The sequence below is a fragment of the Dermacentor albipictus genome, chromosome 1 (assembly GCF_038994185.2).
Source record: "Dermacentor albipictus isolate Rhodes 1998 colony chromosome 1, USDA_Dalb.pri_finalv2, whole genome shotgun sequence".
Taxonomy (NCBI): Eukaryota; Metazoa; Arthropoda; class Arachnida; order Ixodida; family Ixodidae; genus Dermacentor; species Dermacentor albipictus.
The window spans coordinates 490,791,716-490,812,297 of NC_091821.1; the positions used below are offsets into that span (position 1 = coordinate 490,791,716).

The 20,582-nt window shown below is 44.8% G+C and overlaps 1 protein-coding gene across 1 annotated transcript in view; it reads right to left on the bottom strand.

Moving 5' to 3' along the window:
- Positions 1-17,639: 17,639 nt before the first annotated feature.
- LOC135912923 (uncharacterized) overlaps positions 17,640-20,582 on the bottom strand; it is an 89,333-nt gene continuing 86,390 nt past the window's right edge. The window contains exon 9 of the mRNA XM_065445540.1: positions 17,640-20,353. Coding sequence (XP_065301612.1) covers positions 20,233-20,353 — 121 coding nt within the window. The 3' untranslated portion in view covers positions 17,640-20,232. The remainder of the gene's footprint in view (positions 20,354-20,582) is intronic.

The window sequence follows — 20,582 nt, forward strand, 5'->3', positions numbered from 1 at the left end:
TAACGGCAACATTGGACCTTGCGCTGTGGGAGTGTGAAGTCATCGGCTCCGCCTTCAGCGAGGATAGGTGGGCTGCGCTCTTGGGCAGCTCCGAATTTAACGGCCACACCCTGGCACACCAGTAAAACACGTTGTGGGGCTAGTTGGTGCATAGCTTTCAATAGATTAAGCGCCAAAAGTGCACAAAGCGCCAAAAGTCTTCGTCACTTTTGGCGCTTAATCTATTGGAAAACCTGGCAAACCACGCGGACGTTGTGCTCCGGGGGCAGCGCGCGCCCGCCCGCGTCGCTCTATCTTGAAAGCCATCTGCAATGGGAACACAGACCGCAACGCGCTGTGTTTCACCGGCTTAGTTGGCGTTGATGAAAGACGCAGCACGAATGCCAGTTCCCTCGCTGCTGCCGCCGCGTTTCTTCACTCTAGCGTTTTCGCAGTGTGTTTCCGCAATAATTAAGTAGGATGTCTTCATGTTTGCTTGTGCGCTCGTGACACTATGCTTGTTAATTTAGCTAGTTAGTCTATATCTACAAGTTCATACTGCGGGTAAAACTACTATGCTTACTTCGTATAGACTTCCAATAATTTTCTATCGCAATCGACACTCCGCCTTTCGGGTGAAACTGTGACTTTTCTTTATTTTCGCGACTAAGCCAAGATTGCTGGTTGGGCATATATTGGTAGCATGCGGAATTTGTGCACTCCTTGAAGGCCACTTATTCTTGTACAAATGATAAATATCGCGTTCGCTCACTATAAGTAACGTAACACGCAGATTTGGCCGAACTATACCGTCCATTTTCCCGTTCTCGCCTTACTGGCTCTTCCGGTGGCGGTGCAATGGTGGACTCGTGGTACAATGGTTTAAAAAAACAATAACCATGTTACCACCACGTACCACATCCTTATCTGCCACCGAAACATGTTAAAACGACGCACGCGATCATGTTAGGCGCTCTGGTAAATTAATAAATAATGCTTAAAATAGCTGGTGTCCAAAACAGGCCATCTGCGACGTATTTGCGGCTCTCAAGATCACTTTCGCCGCGAGCAACAGGCACAAGCATGACCTTTAAGATCTGTATTTGTTACAACAGAGGGCGTCAATAGTATGGGACCTTAGTTCCTGGCTTCTGCAATCGCTTTTGGCCCATTTAACCAGAAAAAGAATGGCCGTTGAAATTTGTTTTTCCTGAGTGGTGGATACACATTAAATGCACAAAATATAGCCTTATAACATTATGACATCATCTCAGCTGCAGCAATGGCTTTTGGCCACCACCGTGCTTCTGAGCATATCATGAGCAGAATGAAAGAAGGAACTGAGGCATAGCCTCCGAGATTTGATCTTGTAACGGAAGCAGCTGTCGCGGGCCTTAAATATGACACATCAGTAACGAAACCATTTGCCAAAAAAAGCTAGTTCAAAAGTTTACTACTAACAGAAATGCTTATATTTTTAGCCCTAGCTTTTTCTAAAGATGATGCCTAATTCACCATCATTATTGCCGTCGAAGCCAATCTAAGCCGAGCCAGGCTGAGCGGTTTTTCGTCGCAAGAAGTATTGCTCAAAATTTAGTGTTCTGCAAAGGTGACTATAAACGTTATTTCCATACGTTTGCACCGTTTTTCTCCCCTTTTTGCACGCATTCACAGTTTCTCATCAATCAGTGCCCTCGCGTTCGCTATTGCGCTTCTTTAGTTTGGATCTGTGCGCTTTCCTTAGTGCGAGTGTGGGAAGCCGATGCGGATGTCGAGCGATGGTGACCATCAAAAGTTAGAAGCAATGTAGTCTGAAAATAAGAACAATGAATAAATATTTGCATTCTGTTTTATAGGCTATGTTTATTTCTTGACGTTCACTTGTTTTTGTTTTGTTTTGCTGCAATTATTTTGCACTTGTACGGGTGAGCACGTATCTCCGCTAAAAGGTGTTCTATTGGGAAACATTTCAACAAGGCTACCTAGAAATGAGCTGGTCAGCACCCTAAGGCAGTCTTTCTGTACTAGCTGTGCTTCTATGCTTTCCGGGTTACCAGTCTCGCGCCTATAGCTGACGCACCTAATTTTGATGTCATTAGTTGCACAGAGTACTTATGGCAGTAAAGAGCCGGACGGTTTCGTACACTTCAAGTGAAAGCCAGCTGATCTCTGAAAATGTTAATTATTGAATAATTTCGTTACTGCGCCCGAAGATTGCCAGTGATTCTATTCTGTGTGATCTTGCTTTACACATGGACTAAGGTATCAAAATGAGCACTCAGTTTTATGTTTCTTTGTTCCTTCTCTTTAAGTGCGCATTACTTTTCTTCCCTCCTTCTAGAGGGGTCATATGGTGGTTCAAGGCAGGGACACAGCCAAGGAAAAGACATCACGCATCCTGTGCAGCATTCTCGTGCCAGCAGTAGCGGCGCAGTTCAATTTGTTCGGGGGCAAAGTAGAAAAAAGAATTTGTGGACGCCAACTAGCGCAAGCTGTCGTGCAGTGTCATTTATGTATGTATGCAATACACTAGTCTTAAAACCATACCTGATGGTTGTCTTGAATGCATACCCCTTGGGTTGTGAGCTGTGCAGTAGTGTGAAGCATTCACAGTAACGTTTACTAGCTGATTTGTCGTTAACAAGGTGTCTTTCTTGTTTTGCACGTTGTGTAAATTGGTGTTCCTTGTGACCTTGAGTCTTACCTGTTACGTTATAGCCATCAGTAGAACGCAACTGGGACTAAGTGACCATAGCAGAGTAAACATAAAATGAAGTTGAAAACACTTCACAATTTAAGAGAAAGATAGCAAAACACTTGAAACTGAGATGGCTCCTAGAGTTTAGTTTTTTCCTGCAGGTGAAAAACTTGATTTCTTTATCTCGAAAGTGGTCATCTTAAGAATCATTATCATTATTTGACTTGTAGATAGATACACATTTCAAAGAGACGACAAGGTCTACTGGAAATGTGTCATGAATTGAAGTTCACATTTTTCACTAGGGAAACAAATCATTGTCGAGAATTGTTCGTTAGGTAGTGCACAATAATATAGTTCAAGGTAGCAATAAATAAGGAGAATTATAATGAAATCCTGCAGCTACCTATGCCAAAAACAATCTGATTATGACGTATGGTGTAGTGGAGGACTGCAGAATAATTTTAACCACCTGGTGATCTTCAATGCGAAGAAGAACATTTTGCATTCTTCTGCCATCAAAATCTGTCCACCGTGTAAGGTAATATGGTAGGTTAACATGCTGCCCAACCATTCACATAAATCGCATATGCCTAAGGATGAGCGACATGTTAGTTCCAGTGGTTTAGTGGTATTTGTCTTGTTTGGTAGCTGAATTTTCAGGGTTCAAACAAATTAATGCCACCTAGCTCACACCCTTTCCGCTAATTCAAAGCAGAATGTATAGCGATTTGAAGGGTTGGCCTTGCTTTGAAATTTTGCCTAGTACCTTAATAACTAAAGCTGTCTTCGTTCTTGTGATGAAGTTAGCATGAATTCGTTTGCCTTCTTTTTTACTTGCGGCCACAATCACAGACAGGCAGGTTTCATCCTAAGCAAATGCATATGTAAAATAAGCATCAAAATGTGCAATGCGGTGATTTCGTCATGCGTCAGAGCAAGAAGCTTTCTTGCTCCATTAGAGAAGAACGGAGCGGCTGCTGTTTACCCGCCTGTGATTGTGTGGTTTCCTACAGAGTCTTGGTTGCTTCTTACTCTTGATGTAATTTATAGTGTTGCATTTTAGATGGAGGTTTACCTTAGCAGGAGCTCTTAGGTACGCCCATTCATTCAATGTTTTATCCCTCCGCAAGACCTTTTGTGACCTTAAGGGTTCCCTTCTCTTCATTGATGCATCGCTGATGGCGACTTTCAAAATCAGCAAGCAACCTGAACCTCATGAAATTGCACTGATTGGGTCATACGTAATCTTCAGTCATATCTAACATGGTCAAATAGATACTGAACTCTCTTAATTGCTGGAGTGCAAAATGTTTGAAATCAAGGGAGCACAGTAGTTTTGTGAAGAGCTGTTGGTGCATATGCACACTCACAGAATACTTTATTCTGTCAATGAGTACGTTGCCGTTTAACAGAATAATTACACAGGTTTATTTTATTTGTTCCAGAATAGAATTTTCAAAAATTGCCCGAGTGTAGTCCTTGATGTGGGCTAGTTGAAGCGGGGGAATTTACTTGCCCAATAAAGTTAGCAATTAGCAAAGTACTGACTTTTAATCTAATTACTCTATGGCACATATCGCAATTTAGAAATTGTGGCTGTCAAGTCTGCAAGGCATATCTACTAGACATAAATAGTGACGATTGCACTGGTTTTAAGATATGCACCGTAAAACGTAAGGAAAAATTAGCTGTTCCACTTTTAAAAGAAAATGTTGTTTTGCGCACTGGAGCACAAAAGTAACGGGAGGCCTGTATTGTGGTGCCAAACTGATAATTCCTATTGTATACGCTTGTTACCCGACTGGCTATAATTAAGAAAGTAAAACACGTGCTATTATTTAATTAATTGAAAGCGTGATTAGTGAATGTTTCTTCATCAGTCGAACATGCATTTAGATTTTGCATGCAAGTAATGTCTGCTGCTTTGAGTAATCCAGCAGAACTACTTCAATTGCGCTACCTGCCACCGACGATCTTCAAAAAATTTGTTCGGTCGAAGAAAAGCACTTCGCATTTGATGCACATAAGCCAGTGTTTCGTAGATAAGAGGGTGTTCATTGACATGCCTGTTTAATGTACTCTGGCTTTGCTTTTTAATAATTTTTTTCTGTTGGTTTCTTCCCCTCTCTTAAGGGCCTGATGCCTGTTCGCAAAATTCATTTACTTAGGCAGCCCGATGAAAAGTTGCAGTAGAGCTGTACAAGATTTACAATGTTGCTCCACTCATTTGCATGCAAAGGCCACCAGGTCGAACAAAAGCATTTTTTTTCGCAAAATTCATCCACTTAGGCAGCCCGGTGACAAGTTGCAATAAAGCTGTACAAGTTTTACAATGTTGCTCCACTCATTTGCATGCAAAGGCCACCAGGTTCGCAAAGTACATCCACTTAGGCAGCCCGGTGACAAGTTGCAATAAAGCTGTACAAGTTTTACAATGTTGCTCCACTCATTTGCATGCAAAGGCCACCAGGTTCGCAAAGTACATCCACTTAGGCAGCCCGACGACAAGTTGCAATAAAGCTGTACAAGTTTCACAATGTTGCTCCACTCATTTGCACGCAAGGGCCACCAGATCGAAGAAAAGCATTTGGCATTTTATGCACATAAGAGCTTGTTTTGAAGATAAGATAGTGTTCATTGACGTGCGTGTTTAATGTTGTCTGGTTTCGCTTGCTAATTCTTTTTTCTATTTGTTTCTTCCCTTCTCTTAGGGGCCTGATGGCAGTTCGCAAAATTCACCCACTTAGGCAGCCGGATGACAAGTTGCAATAAATCTGTCCAAGTTTTACAGTGTTGTTCCACTCATTTGTGCAAAGGCCACCATGCGCCTAGGACAAGCATGACTAATAACATCCATTTTACGTCCCGAGCCTCGGATATAACCTCAATACCGCATCCAAATAAAATCCGAAAAAGATCCGGCCGGGACCTCGGCATGAAAAATCTTTTGGTCTTTCACATGGGAGGTTTTGTGGATTGGCGTGGAACATTTTACAAACATCCATCAAACGTCCTCGGGGTGCCTGTGTGTTGTCTGGCTAGGTGTAACCTGCAAATTAAAATTTCTCAATAAAAGGGACTAGTAATAAAGACGTCTCGTTATTAATTGGTGATGATGATGATTTATTTACATCCGCTTTGAAACGGAGTGGTGACAAATAGTTACCTAACCTCCTTAAGGTAATTAGGTATGTTATACATGCTTTTCATTGTAGTAATTCTGTATACATCTCCCTAATGTCTTTTCTCTTCCTCAAACTTCCCTATCAATGGCTGTAACGGACGCTGTCTTATCACTCTCTTCCCTGATTTTCTTCCCACTAAGACGCTAAACGTCTCATGCTTATCTCGACTGCTCAGCAGTTCATGCTTCCATCCCATGTAAACCCAAGCGCTTCTGGAAACTTTACATTACTGACGGTTCTCACTGGGTGAATCCCTTCGCATGCCTTTGGACGTGCTGAGTCATAGAGGTCGGCAGTTTTGCCTGCAACATACACAGTCTCATCTTGTTGCGAATATTTCTCCGGTACGTTTTGTCCTTATGCAACCATATCGTGCCTCAAAAAGCAAGTCACTGCCCATTACGGTACAGATTGGTACAACATGTTATGGTACAGATTTTTCCTTCTAGTGTGTTTATTCGCGTTTTCCGACCGCTAAAGTGCCATCTGCCTCATCGTAGATGAGGCAGATCAGGTAGGTGCTGTCGTAGCCCATCGCAGCCGCAAAATCCACTGATGGAAAGTTACGCCGCAGCGACAAGTGCCAGCTATTTTGACCAAGACGTGTGACTGGGGACGGTCAGTTTCGTCCGTTTTCAATGTACCCGTGAAAGTTTCATCATTGTAGTCACTTCGTTTACGTTATTTATGACTACCGTAAGCGACACGACTATGAACATGAGACTGAAAATATGAAGAGTCGGGCAAACTCGCAGTTCCATTTACTAAAGACGCAGTTGGATCTTTGGAACCCGTACCGAGAAATGTACGCGTATATTCTCAGTTTTGCCGTAATGCTGCTCTTTCGCAGAGTAATTTTATTTGGTAGAGACCAGTGTCAAGAGATGTCAGTATAGTTCTTCTGACCGCCTTCAGGACTGTTGAGAGCGCTTGTCTTAAACAAGGCGGCCTGACCGCTAGAAGCAATGACGCTGTGAAGCTAGCATTTTTATTATAGAACGACATACGAATGATCGGATCCCATGGCACCTGTAAGTTAAAGCGTCCATCCGCATGGAGCCTACCTCCAACGGAGTTCATCCATCTCTTGCGTAACGTTTCTTGATTATGCTGATAAAGGTCGTCATTTTTGTACCTAGGCAAGTCGGAAGGGCATCATTTTCCACAGTATGGCTTTGAGATAAGTTCACTGTAGGGAGCCAGTGTTTACCATGCGGCAAATACATCGTACTCTAATATCAATGGGTAGTAATTGCAGAAAACTTGGCTGAAATACGAACTTAAATGGCAATGAAATAGAGCTTAGATTAGCGTCGTGGGTTATTGTTTGTCTTATGCGCTCTTTTTGTATTTGCGTTGGCACTCTCCACGAGGTGTGTAATGTAAAAAGAGGCTTGGTCCTTCCTAAAGTACTTGACAGGTTAGGCTTGTTTTTCTTATTCCACTTTTGCTTACTATAGTACCTGACAATGCTTTAGGAACAGTAAAAGCACCGAGATCAGAGTGCAGTGCTTCAAATATTTTAATTGCCTCAAGGAAGCAGTTTCCGTGCCGGCCGCATCGAGGTAGAAGGCATGTGACAGACATTTACGCTGCTTGTGCTCATTGATGGGAAAGAAGACCATACTTTGCATGTTACTTCCATATCTATAATCCCTATATTCAAACAGAAGCATAATTTGCGTTTAATATGCATAAAGGTCTGTGATTTGTATAACAGAAATTAAATACTTCACAACTAATGGTAGGTGTGCTGCCAAACGCTCTAAACAACGCTCTAAACAAAGCGCACTGAGCTCGATACCACACAACTGTTAATCAGGGGTTGTGGTTGAACAAACCCACAGAAGGTATCGCTACCAATGCTCCACTAAGATGACGACGTCCTTGAGAAAGTGCGGCTAGGCGTTATCGTGGGAAGGGCCACAATGGAAGGACAGCTTCCGCTACTGCTAAATGAAAGCCGCGTTGCGATTGTAAGCAGCATATGCCGCACTGGGTGAGTGAAATGCAAGAGGGTATGTCTTGTTTGTTTTTTCGTTCTCGTTTTTGTAGTAGGCGTTTATTTTGATTTTGTCAGTTGGATAATCTTAGTTTGCTCTCTTCAATTTGCGTAATTCTTTTAGTGTTCGCATCGAGTTCACACGAGAAACGAATTGCGATGCAGAATTCACGAACTGTGAAGCAGAACTTTGCGGGTAAAGTACGGTCTCAGGACCCCTATAAATTTGTACTGACATGATATTTTTGATGTGATGTGATAACTTTATTTGGAATCCGGCGATTGGGAGGCCCGGGCCTGGGGCCGCCTAGATGGCCACTGGGAGCTGCTGCTCCCGTGCGGCTTCCTTGGCTCGCTGGACGGCCCAAAGTTGGCCTTGGAGTTCTGAGCTGAGCAGCACGGCCGACCACCGCGCCCGTAGATTTTCTGGGGAGGCTGCCATTTTATTTTGGTATATTTCACATCCCCACAACATGTGTTGAAGGGTGGCTCTAACAGACTTGCATAGCTTGCACATATCGCTCTCGTATACATCGGGGTAGAAAGTTTTTAGTTGCACGGGACTCGTATAAGTTTCTGTTTGTAGTCGCCTCCAAGTAACGGACTCAGCTCTGTTCAGTTTAGTGTGAGGCGGTGGTAATACTCGCCTCCGATTCTGATAGAATTTGGTAATATCGCTAAATCTTGTTAATATATCTTTTTCTCTCCAGATTTCCTCCTCCGCGTTCTCTTGACCGATGGAAGTCACTCTTTGCTCAGCTCGGCGAGTAAGACCTCGAGCTTCGCGGTGTGCTACCTCGTTGAGGTTGACTGCGGGAATGTCTGGAGTCGTATGCGCTGGGAACCAGAGCAATTGCCTGCCGTTCTTCTCTGCATCGGAGAACTTTGCTTCATTGACTCTGATGATGTGCCATGCCTCAGGAGAGATCCTACCTTTTGCATAATTTCTAATGGCCGCTTGAGAATCGCTTATGATGTACTGAGCATTCGTGGAGACCAATGTTAGTGCAATGGCTACCTCCTCTGCGGTCTCGGAATGTTTGGTATTAACCGATACGCTTGTAAGGGGTTTTGGGTGTGATCTACGATTACTGCTACATAGCTATTTCTGTCTGGGTATTCAGCCGCGTCTACGAAGATTGCTCTGTCGTCTGACCCAAAGCTTCGGATAATTTTCTCTGCTCTACTCTTGCGTCTGCCGTCGTTGTAACCTGGATGCATGTTCTTGGGTATATTTGGTACCAGGAGTTTGTCACGAATTTCTCTCGTTATCGTCCCCTTTTCCCCGTATAGATTGTGATAATTCATTCCTAGTTTTCTTAGTATATGCCGTCCCGTTTTGGTTTTGGTTAGTCTCTCTGCTTGAGATGTTTGCTGTGCTTCTATGAGTTCGTCCAGTGTGTTGTGGAGTCCTAACTTTAGCAACAGATCCGTGTTCGTACTGATGGGAATCCCTAGAGCTAGTTTGTATGCTTTTTTATCATGTTGTTAATTTTACGCTTTTCAGCTGCAAACCAATTGTGGAAGGCTGCTGTGTATGTGATCTGACTGATTACGAATGATTGTATAAGCCGTATGACACTTTCTTCCTTCATACCTTGGTGCTTGTTAGTAATTAGTTTGATTAATCTCATGGTGTTTGTTACCTTTGTGTTTAACTTCTTTACGGCTTCCTTATTTGTGCCTTTGTTCTCGATTACCAGATCCAGCACTTTGAGCTGGTTGACTATTGGGATATTCCGCCCGTTCTTGGTGTGTAGCTTGATTTCCTCATGAGCCTTGTTTCTGTCGTATCCTTTGGGAGGCCTGCCTCTAAGTGTGGGGCGGTACAATAGAAGTTCAGATTTCTCTGCAGAGCATGTGAGGCCTGTTCCTATGAGGTGTTCCTCTACTGTGTTAATTGCAGTCTGGAGTCGTTGTTCTATTGATCCGTCGCTGCCATCACAGGTCCAGATAGTAATATCGTCCGCGTAGATTGTGTGATTCAGGGACTCTATGTGATTTAATTTTTCGGGGAGTCCCATCAAGACGAGATTAAACAGCATCGGCGAAATGACAGCGCCTTGCGGCGTGCCGGCCCCCCCTATGTCGATCTCGGGCGACTTGAGCCCTCCGACGGAGATGACTGCTTTCCTGTCTGATAGGAAGCTCTTGATGTAGTTATACGTCCGTCGCCCTAGTCCTATTCGTTCGATGTTTTCCAATATGGTTGCGTGGTTGGCATTATCGAAAGCTTTTTTAAGATCAAGGCCCAAGATGGCCCTTGTCGAGCGCGTGTTATAATCGATTACCTGTGGAGCATCGCATCTTGTGTCGAAAGATTTTTGCGAAATCCTATCATTGTATCTGGGTATATGTTATTATCCTCTAAGAAGTTGTCTACTCTGTTTAAAATGACATGTTCCATTAATTTTCCGACGCAGGATGTTAGGGAGATTGGTCTGAGGTTGTCTATCTCAAGCTTCTTACCAGGTTTTGGAATAAGCGTTATCGTCGCTTTCCTCCATTGAGCTGGCACTTCTCCCTTTACCCAACACTCGTTTATGTATTCTGTTAGTTTGGCTATCGATTCATCATCCAGGTTCCTGAGAGTCTTGTTGATTATACCGTCCGGGCCTGGGGCGGATTTGGTGTTTAACTTTTGTAGGGCCGCGCGGATTTCTGCCTCCGTGAGTTCCTCGTCTAATTTTGCGTTTGTATTTCCGCTGTAGATAGGATAGATGCAAGGGGGTGCCTGTTTTAAGTATTGCTGCTGTAATTCATTGAGAAATTCCTCTTCTGCACCCTCATATGCGTGTATTAACTTATTGATGGCTTGCATGTGATTTTTCTTGTTATTGTCATGGTCAAGCAGGAACCTGAGCATGTGCCACGTTTTGCCGGTGCTTAATTGTCCGTTCATGGAATTACATATCTCGTCCCATTGTTTGGTCAATTGCTTAGCATGTTCTTCTATTTTTTTTGTTGAGGAGTGCTATGCGCTTTCTTAACTTTCTGTTATGCTTCTGACCGCTAAGTCTATTCTGAAGCGACTGCTTAGCTTCCCACATGTGGAGAAGTCTGCTGTCGCATTTATCCAAGTTAGATTCAGGTGGTGCAATTTTTGTGGCAGCTTTGACGTCATCACTGAGCTCCTTAGTCCATTGTTCTATGTCTGCGATTGATCGTTGCTGTGTCTTCTCTCGCGTTCTACGAAATAGTTCCCAGTCTACTAATTTGATCTGTCGTTCCTTGGGTCTATTCGGCCCTTCTCTGACGTGTAACTCTAATATGCGGTGGTCACTACCCAAATCTTCCAGTGTGTTGTGCCACGTCGCCTTTTCAATATTCTCGGTAAAGGTTAGGTCTGGGGTTGTGTCCCTGTTTAGCGCCGTGCCTACTCTGGTTGGAGTGGCGGGGTCTGTGACGAGCGTGAGGCCTAATTCTTGCGAGTCGTTCCGTAAGTCCCTTCCTTTTGCTCTGGTATATAAGTATCCCCACGTGGTGTGTGGGGCAATGAAGTCTCCTCCTATAACTACCGGATTTTCTCCAGCAAGTCTGAGTGTTTTCTGGAATAGGTTCTTGAATTTGTGTTTAGGTAGCCTGGGGTTACTATAAATGCTGAGAATGAATAAGCTATGTCCTGTCTTTTTTTGTGGGATGAGTTCCAATAGAATATTGTCAATGTGCGTTATTCCTGTGTTGTGCTTCATGCAAGTTATGTTTCTTTTTACCAGCGTAGTTAATGCCCTGGTGTCCCCTTCGGCATAGCCAAAAGATCTGTATCCTGCTAGCTTCGCAATCCCGTGTGTTTCCAGCAGAATTATGACGTCCGGTGTATCCTTGTCTTTCAAATACTGCTGCAAAACTGACTTTTTGTTTTCGTAACTTCTACAATTCCACTGCCATATCCTGAACCCTTCTTTAGCGCGCCTCATTTCGGGTACGACCATGGGAGGGAGACGGGAGGTTGGAGAGAAGCTGATCTTATATAATTATGTGGTTGTGAAGTGGGTAAGGATTGTGGTGCTTCTGACGCAACGGAGGGGAGTCCATTACCTGGTGAGTGGTTTGCCTCTAGGATGTCTAATCTACTCATAATTGCTGCTATTGCCTTAGCCATTTGATTCATCATTTCGTCCCGTTTTTCATTTGACTTTTGTATTTCTCCTAGGCTCTTTTGAATATCGGCTAATGCTTTATCTGCCACTGCGTTATCTTGTTTATCACTGATGGCTTGGGCCTTGCGTTTGAGTGGAGGGGGGTCATCCCCTTCGTCCATCTTATTGTCCGGAATTTCTAATGGCTCTTTCGTGCTCGCCTGTGGAGCGGGAGTTGCCTGATTTATTTGGTTTTTTCCTTCCTTGAGAATTTTGATTTCATCGCTCATACGTGCTAGCAAAATCCTCAACTGTGCGTTCTCGTGTTTTAGTTGCTTGATCTCGTTATTAATGGCAGTCTCCCCACCAGCCCGCGGGCGCACGCCATCGACCACGTCTGCCCAGCTCACCGTGTTAGTCTGGTTTGCTGAAGAGGATGGCCTAGTTCTGGACCTGGATCTGAATCGTGTACCCGGTGTCCTGGAGCCGGACCGGGATAAGGATCTGGTGGTGGATGGAGACCTTGTTCTCGATCTGGAGCGTCGTTCCCTGGCGTTTAGGAGGCCAAGCGTTCCGCGAGACTCTGTTCTGTCTTCTCTTGAGATAGCGTCTTCATGTTCTTCTTGTCGTTCTCGTTGCAGTCTGTGCCATTGTCTCTGTTTAACGATGAAGGGCTTCTTGAATTTGGCTTTGCACGTCTTGTCTGCGGTCGGATGGTCCTCGCCGCATAATTGACATTTAGGTTGGCACATGTGGTTTTTATCTGGGTTTGATGTTCCACATCCCGCACAAATCTTGTTGTCAGGGTTGGGACATACATCTCCTCTATGTCCAAGTCTGTTGCATTGATGACAGAAATCCACTTGTTTCCTGTACAGGGAGCAAGGGAGTAGCGCTGCCCTGTATCGGACGTACGTGGGCACTTTGTGTCCTTCAAAGAGCACAATCACTGTGGTAGTATTACTGAGTCTTTTTGCTGCTATCGCCGTTGGGTTTTTACTCGTAACCACCGCTGCTGTGATGTCTCTTGGGCCCTCGTCGAGTGGGATTCCTCTGATGACTCCTTTGGCCGTCATGTCAGGCGCTGTCTCGTAAGCATTGGTCTCGTAAAACTTGTCTTGAATCTTGATACGTGCTACTTCCTGATAATTGTTTGCCCGCTCTTGATCCGAGGTACTGACGATGAGGATATTTTGATAATTGTTGGGGCAGACAATGTCCTCCTCCCTTTCGTCTCGAGGAATACCTGCCGCATCTTGTACCGCAGCTGTGAGGGGAACTATACCATGCTCGGATAATTTGAGTCCTCCACGTGGTCTGATCACAACCTTGTAATCCCCTCTTGGCAAATGTGGCATTCTGCTTGCCTTGCGTATTTGCTCTAGCCGGCCTTTCCATGGGTTATTGTTGCGCTTGTCGAGCCGCGTCGGCGACAAGGTGCTCTCGCGATGTTGGGAGGGTCGCCGGTCTGATCTTTTGTGTCTGACCTCCTTCCATCCCTTGCTTGTATCCATTTCTTCCTGGGATATGCTGCGCCCCTGTACGGTGACTTCCATCATTGAGAAAATGATCGGCAAATGTTGAAGAAGCCGGCTCCGGCGCGTGGCCTCGCGGCTCTGCCGCCACGAGGTCCGGCCAAAATATTGTCGTAGAGGCTTGAAAAATGGGAATCCCACCTGGTTTTCGGTATCCACTTGTTCCTGGGAACGAGCTGAGTCCGTTGGCTTGCAATAGCGGGTGGCTTTTCGGCGATTTGCGCTAGAAGAACATTCGTAGAATACGGAGCCGACGTGATGTGCATCCGCTCCCTCCGGCTTCTTCTTCTTCCCATGATATTTTTGACTATCCATCTTTTTCAGCTGGTCGTATAAGTACTATAGCCGTTACCTCCAGCAAAAAAAAAACAATAAAAACAGGGGCGCCTCTGATTACCCTAAATAATGTAATAGAACTCCTACAGCCACTTCCGGTTTTATTTCCCAAGTAGTTACTGTGTCGTGACGTCATGACAGAGTAGAGTATCGCCTCGGAGGAAGACAATTCGGTGTTTTAACATGCTTAGCCGCCTCCTATGACACCCCGGGACTTCTACGGAGGCCCGTGTAGTAGCATAGCTAATGACCTAGTGAGCCGGAGCAAGTGTCAAAACCTCACAGTCGAAAATATTTTGTCAGCACTCCTTTTAGTAATTGTTCAGCCCATTTGTGCGTCATCTATTTGAACATAGTGATTGCTCCCGCAGTTATATTCCATCTCATCAAATAGTCCAGCCTAAGATCCATTCGCCGCAAGATATTTAAAAAAATATCACAGACTCTTCAGCACAGATTCAGTGACTGCGCTACGTTGCTCCAATCATGTGCAGAAATCTTTAACATTGCCCCTTCAGCCATCTTTCGAACTTCACTGCAATGCACTAATTTAACTCAATATGCGCCACCTAAAAAATATATTCGAATAAATCGGCCGAAGAAGGAACGAAGGGGACGAGGTAGGAATGTTAACCAAGAATGCGTCTGGTTGAGTACTCTACACTTGGTGAAGGGAAAAGTACATTGAAAGGTGCGTAAGAGACAGAGAACAAAGAAAGACGCAGTGAGTTCGAGAATGCGCGAGCAGGGCACCCCTAAGGGAGGGGCGTTCACACAGACCTGTCGCCCTCAAGAGACAAAGTGCTTTCACAGCCTTGTGGGCCGATGAGCAGTACCGCCTGTATCGGCTGCTACGGCGCCCATGAACCGCACCGACAGGGTTACAGGTGCATGAACCACGTGCTTTATTGCGAGTTAGATTTATACCCGACATCGGCAGTTGAGGGCGAGGGAGTGACCTCCTCTCCCAGAGAAGCTGGATGTGCGCGAATGCCCTGTGGCTTATGGGACAATGACTCGGCTACTGTTACGTCCTCCTCCGTTAGGAAAACAAAACCCAATGAAAGTGCAGTCACAAACAAATCTCTGAATGTCGTATGCCGTTCACACAAACGGTTTGTTATAGAGCAGCGCTTGTATTGTACAGTATTGTACTCGCTCAATGTCCTTGTTGTACGCGAGGTGACGAGGTGGTGCTCGTTCTCGTGTCGACCTCCTCAGGGCTCGTATTGGTGCGGTACAGCCTGGGCGCCCGGACGCTGGAGGCACTGGTTGAGCTGTGGCACGGGTGTATGAAACTGCGGTATACCGACGCGAGACGTAGCTGAATTGTCGGAGCTGGCGTCCTCGATGAAATACGGCAGTTCCATAGCAAAGAGGTCTCTGGTCGGCAGCAGGTGCCGCCGGTTTCGTCGCAGCACTCTTCCATTCTTAGTGAGGACGTCGTACGACCTGGGAAACATGGCCTGCCGCAACACTTTAGCTTCTGGGGTTCACGCGCTCTTCCTCACCCGAACGACGTCACCCTTCTGTATTGGAGCCAACGGCCTCTGTTTGTTTGACGATGCTTGTACACCTTGTGTTCAGGACTGCAGCGCAAGTCGGGCAAGGTGGTGCAAAGGGCACGGCCCTGGAGGAGCTCTGCAGGGGTTCGGCCGCACTCTCTAAAGGGGTGGTCCTGTAAGCAAGAAGTCCCAACATGAAATCTTGTTTAAGTCCCATGGTTTTCTTAGGATGGCGCTTTGTTATTTGCACTACCTTTTCCGCTAGACCATTTGATTGAGGAAATCGTGTACTTGAGGTGGTATGCTTGAAATCGTATCGCTTTGCAAACGCAGCCAAGTCATAACTTGCGAATTGCGGAGCGTTGTCAGCGCACACATCCATTGGCATGCCTTAACGCGCAAAAATGGAACTGGTTGACGCAATGGCGCTCCTCGCTGACAGGTCTTTGAGCAGTTCTATTTCGGGGAAGTTAGACAACGCATCGTGTAAACACAAGTACGATTTCCCACCGTAGTGGAAGATGTCGGCGCCCACTCGGTACCAGGAATTTTTAGGCACATCGTCCATTTTCAGTGGCTCTCGCTGTTGGCTGTATGCGTATTTCATACATACACTGCACTTCTTAACGAATCTCTCAATGTTGTAGTTCACTCTGGGCCAAAAAACGAGTTTCCATGCCCTGAATTTGTTTGTGTTGATTCCAATATGGCCGCGATGAATTATTTCTAGCATCTCCCATCGCAAGCTAGTTGGTATTATAACCTTGCTGCTCGTGAGCAGAACCCCTTGAACTTCAGACACTTCGCCCTCGGATGACTTGAGCCGCCCTTCAATCGGAGTGTCGTTGCTTAAAAGTATGTTAGAACGCCGCTTAGATACGGATCGTTCCTCGTTTCTGCTGCCAGTCTCTTCCTGAAGAGATAGCGTTCGTGGATTTCGTTGCGTTGGGCAACGCAGTATTCTTCGAAGTTCCTGTCCACCGTCGCATAGTCAAGCTTACTTTTGCCGTCCGCAAACACAAACGTGTTGTAGAATTCGATGCCTTCTTCGGCTGCGATGATCAAAAGCAACGCAGCTTTTGCAGACTCCGGTCGAGGTTCGTCGGTTGGCTCCGAGGTTGTCAAGAGAAGATCAAACTCCTGTTTGAAGAGCTGCCAGCGTCTGCTGATATCCCCCGTCAAACGCAGTGGCTCCGGTGGCTTCAGAAATTCAATCTGGCTGGTCGGTGATGTCCGCTGCTACGTCGGCGACGATGTAATGTAATGTATCGGGTTTTACGTGCCAAAACCACTTTCTGATTATGAGGCACGCCGTAGTGAGGGACTCCGGAAATTTCGACCACCTGGGGTTCTTTAACGTGCACCTAAATCTAAGTACACGGGTGTTTTCGCATTTCGCCCCCATCGAAATGCGGCCGCCGTGGCCGGAATTCGATCCCGCGACCTCGTGCTCAGCAGCCTAACACCATAGCCACTGAGCAACCACGGCGGGTGACACTTCTGGCAGCATGTATTGGCTGTTGCGGCGCCGATGAAGCACACCGACACGGTTGCAGGGCAATGAACCACCTGCTTTATTGCGAGCTAGATTTGTACTTACCATCAGCAGTGGAGGGCGAGGGAGTGACCTCTCCCAGAGAAGCTGCATGTGCACGCATGCCCATGGCTTCTGGGGCAATGACTCGGCTACCGTTACACCGCCTGCACGGAGAATGGCCGATCGAGCAGTCATAGCCTCCTTTATTTTTGAAAAAAATATAGAGGAGGTGATGGTGCAACGTTCTGTAAGCCTTCCTGAAAGCCACTGGCAAACACAGCAGAATATCGGCCGAATTTTAGCAAGTTTCAGTTAGAAATGTCGGAAGGTTCCTTCGTTTTACTAACTTCAGGATTTACGGCACCAAGGTACAGAGATTTACGGTAAATTTAAGAGTTTGGCCATTCAACTCCATCGCCTGACATGCTAACCCCAATCATACGACTGGCCGAATGTTTGTGGAAGCAACACTTGGCATTAATTTTAATTTGCAACGTCTCTGTGTACTGCTCGTATCTATTGTGAGTTTGAGGCACCGCACTGATAAAACACGGAAATTGGGAGGCCTGTGGAGCCTTGGGTGCAGAGTCAAGAAAAAATTCTCCATAGACGCACTCTCGTAATCACAACATAAAGCACGGTTTCCGTCGACACCGGCTGATCTTGAAGGGGACTTCGGCTTGAATGAATGCGTACTGTGGGAAAGAGGGTGTCCCAGTAATCACGCACAAAGTTCATTTAAAACTTGTGAAGGCTTGTTTATGTGTGAAACAAATAATCTTTGCAGCAATTACTAGAAGGCCCTTTATTTAATTTTTATTTATTTACATAAACTGCAGCCCAATAAAGGGCTGTAGCAGGAGTGGGAACATTATACATTGCTATACATTACACTTTAAGAACACAGATATACACAAAAAGATGAATGATCAAAAAGAAGTGCTTTACATCTTAGCGAATTCCTTACCAATGATAGCTTTAAAATCTCTTAGTGATAGTGAACGAATTTTACCGGGTAGATAATTCCAAAGCTCCATTGTAAGTGGAAAAAATTGTACTTGAATGTGTTAGTACGGGCATAAATAGGTGTTTTGTTCAGGGCGTGGGAGCTGCGTGTACAACTTGCGTTAGTAAATGTGATATAGTTACAGTGAGAAAGACCAAAGGTGGAGGTATATTTGCATATAAATGTTTTAAGGCTTCAACGTGATAACGGGAAAGTAATGGCTCAATGTTCAAAGATTGTTGAGCCCGCGTTGGTGAGACACTGCGGGTGAAAGTTTGGCATGTGAAACGGATAGATTTTTGTTAAACGTTATTTAGTGAGCTTATTTCAGTGTTTGCAGGGGAACCAAACGGCAGATGCATATTCTAGAACAGGGAGAATTAACGTTTTATATAATAGCAGTTTAGTATTGCGGAGGGTCTTAGCTAAAGTGCGGCGCAAATAACCTAATTTTGAGGACTTTCCCGTTTATATTTGATGTGTTTAGACATAGAAAGATGTTCTGTTAGAATGACGCCTAAGGGTTTATACTGAGACACTCTTTTAAGTTGGATGCCCTTCACAGAATACTCGTACGAGAGAGGGCTCCGTCTATTGGCAAATAAAATTCTGACTGTTTTACTACAGCTGATGTTCATTTCCACGTTTTTCACCAAGCACAGAAAAAAGGGATTGGGCAAGACGGTGGTTGTAATCAATGGAATTAATAGATTCGTATAATACACAGTCATCTGCATAAAGTATGATTTTAGCGGAGGTGCTACGAGTTAAGTCACTGATTGATATTAGAAATAATAAAGGGCCTAATACGGGTTCCTGAGGAACGCCTGACGTAACGTCCACAGGAGTAGATTCCACTGAGCTGAAAGAAACAAATTGTGAGCGATAATGAAGAAAACTGGCTATCCAAGAAACAAAAGAGATTAGTGAATATGGCGTTTAACTTTACCAGTAGTTTAGAATGAATTTCAGAGTCAAAAGCTTTAGAGATATCAATAAAGGTGGCATCCCACTTGATTACCTATGTGTAGGTTAAAAGCGATATCATGAACCAAATCGACTAATTGTGTTACAGTGCTATAACCACGAAGGAAACCATGCTAGGCAGATGTTAGAACATCATTAGAGCTAAGGAATTCGATTATATGTTTGTGAGTAATGTGCTGTAACATCTTGCATGAGTGGGTTGTGAGAGATATCGGCCTGTAGTTAGAGAGTTGTTTTTCGCCTGATTTATCCAAAGGCAGGACTTTGACTGTTTTCCATTGAGTTGGTACTTCACCAGAGTATAAGGATTTCTGGAAGAATACGGTAAGGTACTGAGCTGTCCATAGGGCGAACCTTATAAGAAAAGACTTCGGGATACCATCTGAACCGGTACACATTTTGGTGTCGACATTCCAGAGTAGGTATAAGACACCATCAGAACTTATTACGATATCACCTAATTTATTAGTTTGTACATCATAACTATACTTTGGGACTACATGGTTATCGAGCGTGAAAACTGATTGGAAGTACGAGTTAAAAGCTTTCGAAGCTACAGTGTTAGTACAGTTTTGTTAGTAATAGTGTCCTTAATCTTGAAAGAGGTACTGCACGTTGCACTAGGTAAAATTGATGTCCAGAACCTGCGAGCATTTGATTTAGGTAGTATTGGGAGTTGGACTGAAAAATGACAATTTTTAGCATTTTTAGTACGAGTACGAAGTTCCTCCTTGGCTTTTCAAAAGGAACGCGAAGCACAGAATTAGAATGCTTTGATTTACGTGGTCTACCGACTCTGCATGGCAGGTGCAAGATATCCCGGTTAATCCAAGGAAGCATAATATTTATCTTTCTTATTTTTAATGGAAAATAATTATTGACGCAAGATCTCACTAACGACTCCAAACAATCGAGAAGACTTTAAACATAACATTCGGTATTGAGTGACAAAAATGGCCAAAGTTATCAGGGATAGAGGCACTCATATTGTCTTATGTTTCTTTAAATATTTATTTTTTATTTATCGCTTACACAACTTCCTGATTATTATATTCACATTAGATTTGTCAATGGGGAAGTGTCGATAACACGTCAAAGGATGAAAGCATGTTCAGTTCGCTCCAGCGCCGAGTCGTGGTTGGTATTGAGAGTTTGTCGCTGAAGAGATTCGGTGAGTCCAAGGAAGCTGAATGATGTGGTGGAGGTTTAGAAAAAAAAATTCTAACAACATACACAAGCGCTATTCCGCTAACAGTGCACAGATGCCTCGAACACCAAGACCGAGCACACACCACGATGTCACGTGATTCACCGGCGATGAGGGTTTTTTCTCTAACCGTTGTTCTAACGCGTGACCTTCTCGTCGTCTCTGCCGTGGATTCACTCTGTCGAGAGGCAAAGCTCCTTCGGAGCAAGCTGGGAGCGGCGCTGGGCTAGTTTCCGCCGGATCTTGTCGATCTCCACGCCTTCCCAGTGGCTGCTCGTTGGCTTCCGAAAGAACCTGTGACAAGCGTGGATTGAGAAAATTGAAAGTACGACAACCAGCTAGGCAAAAACCTTCTTTTGCCCCACAGCGGCGCAATGTGGAGGTGGTGGTCAGCTCTTCAAGTGCCACACCAAATGCCCGCCACCTGACACGCTGAATCGATTATCAGTGCTAATAAATACTTATAGAATATGAATTTCGAATATCTAGCCGATGAAATGTTCAACCCCGTTTCTACAGAGAC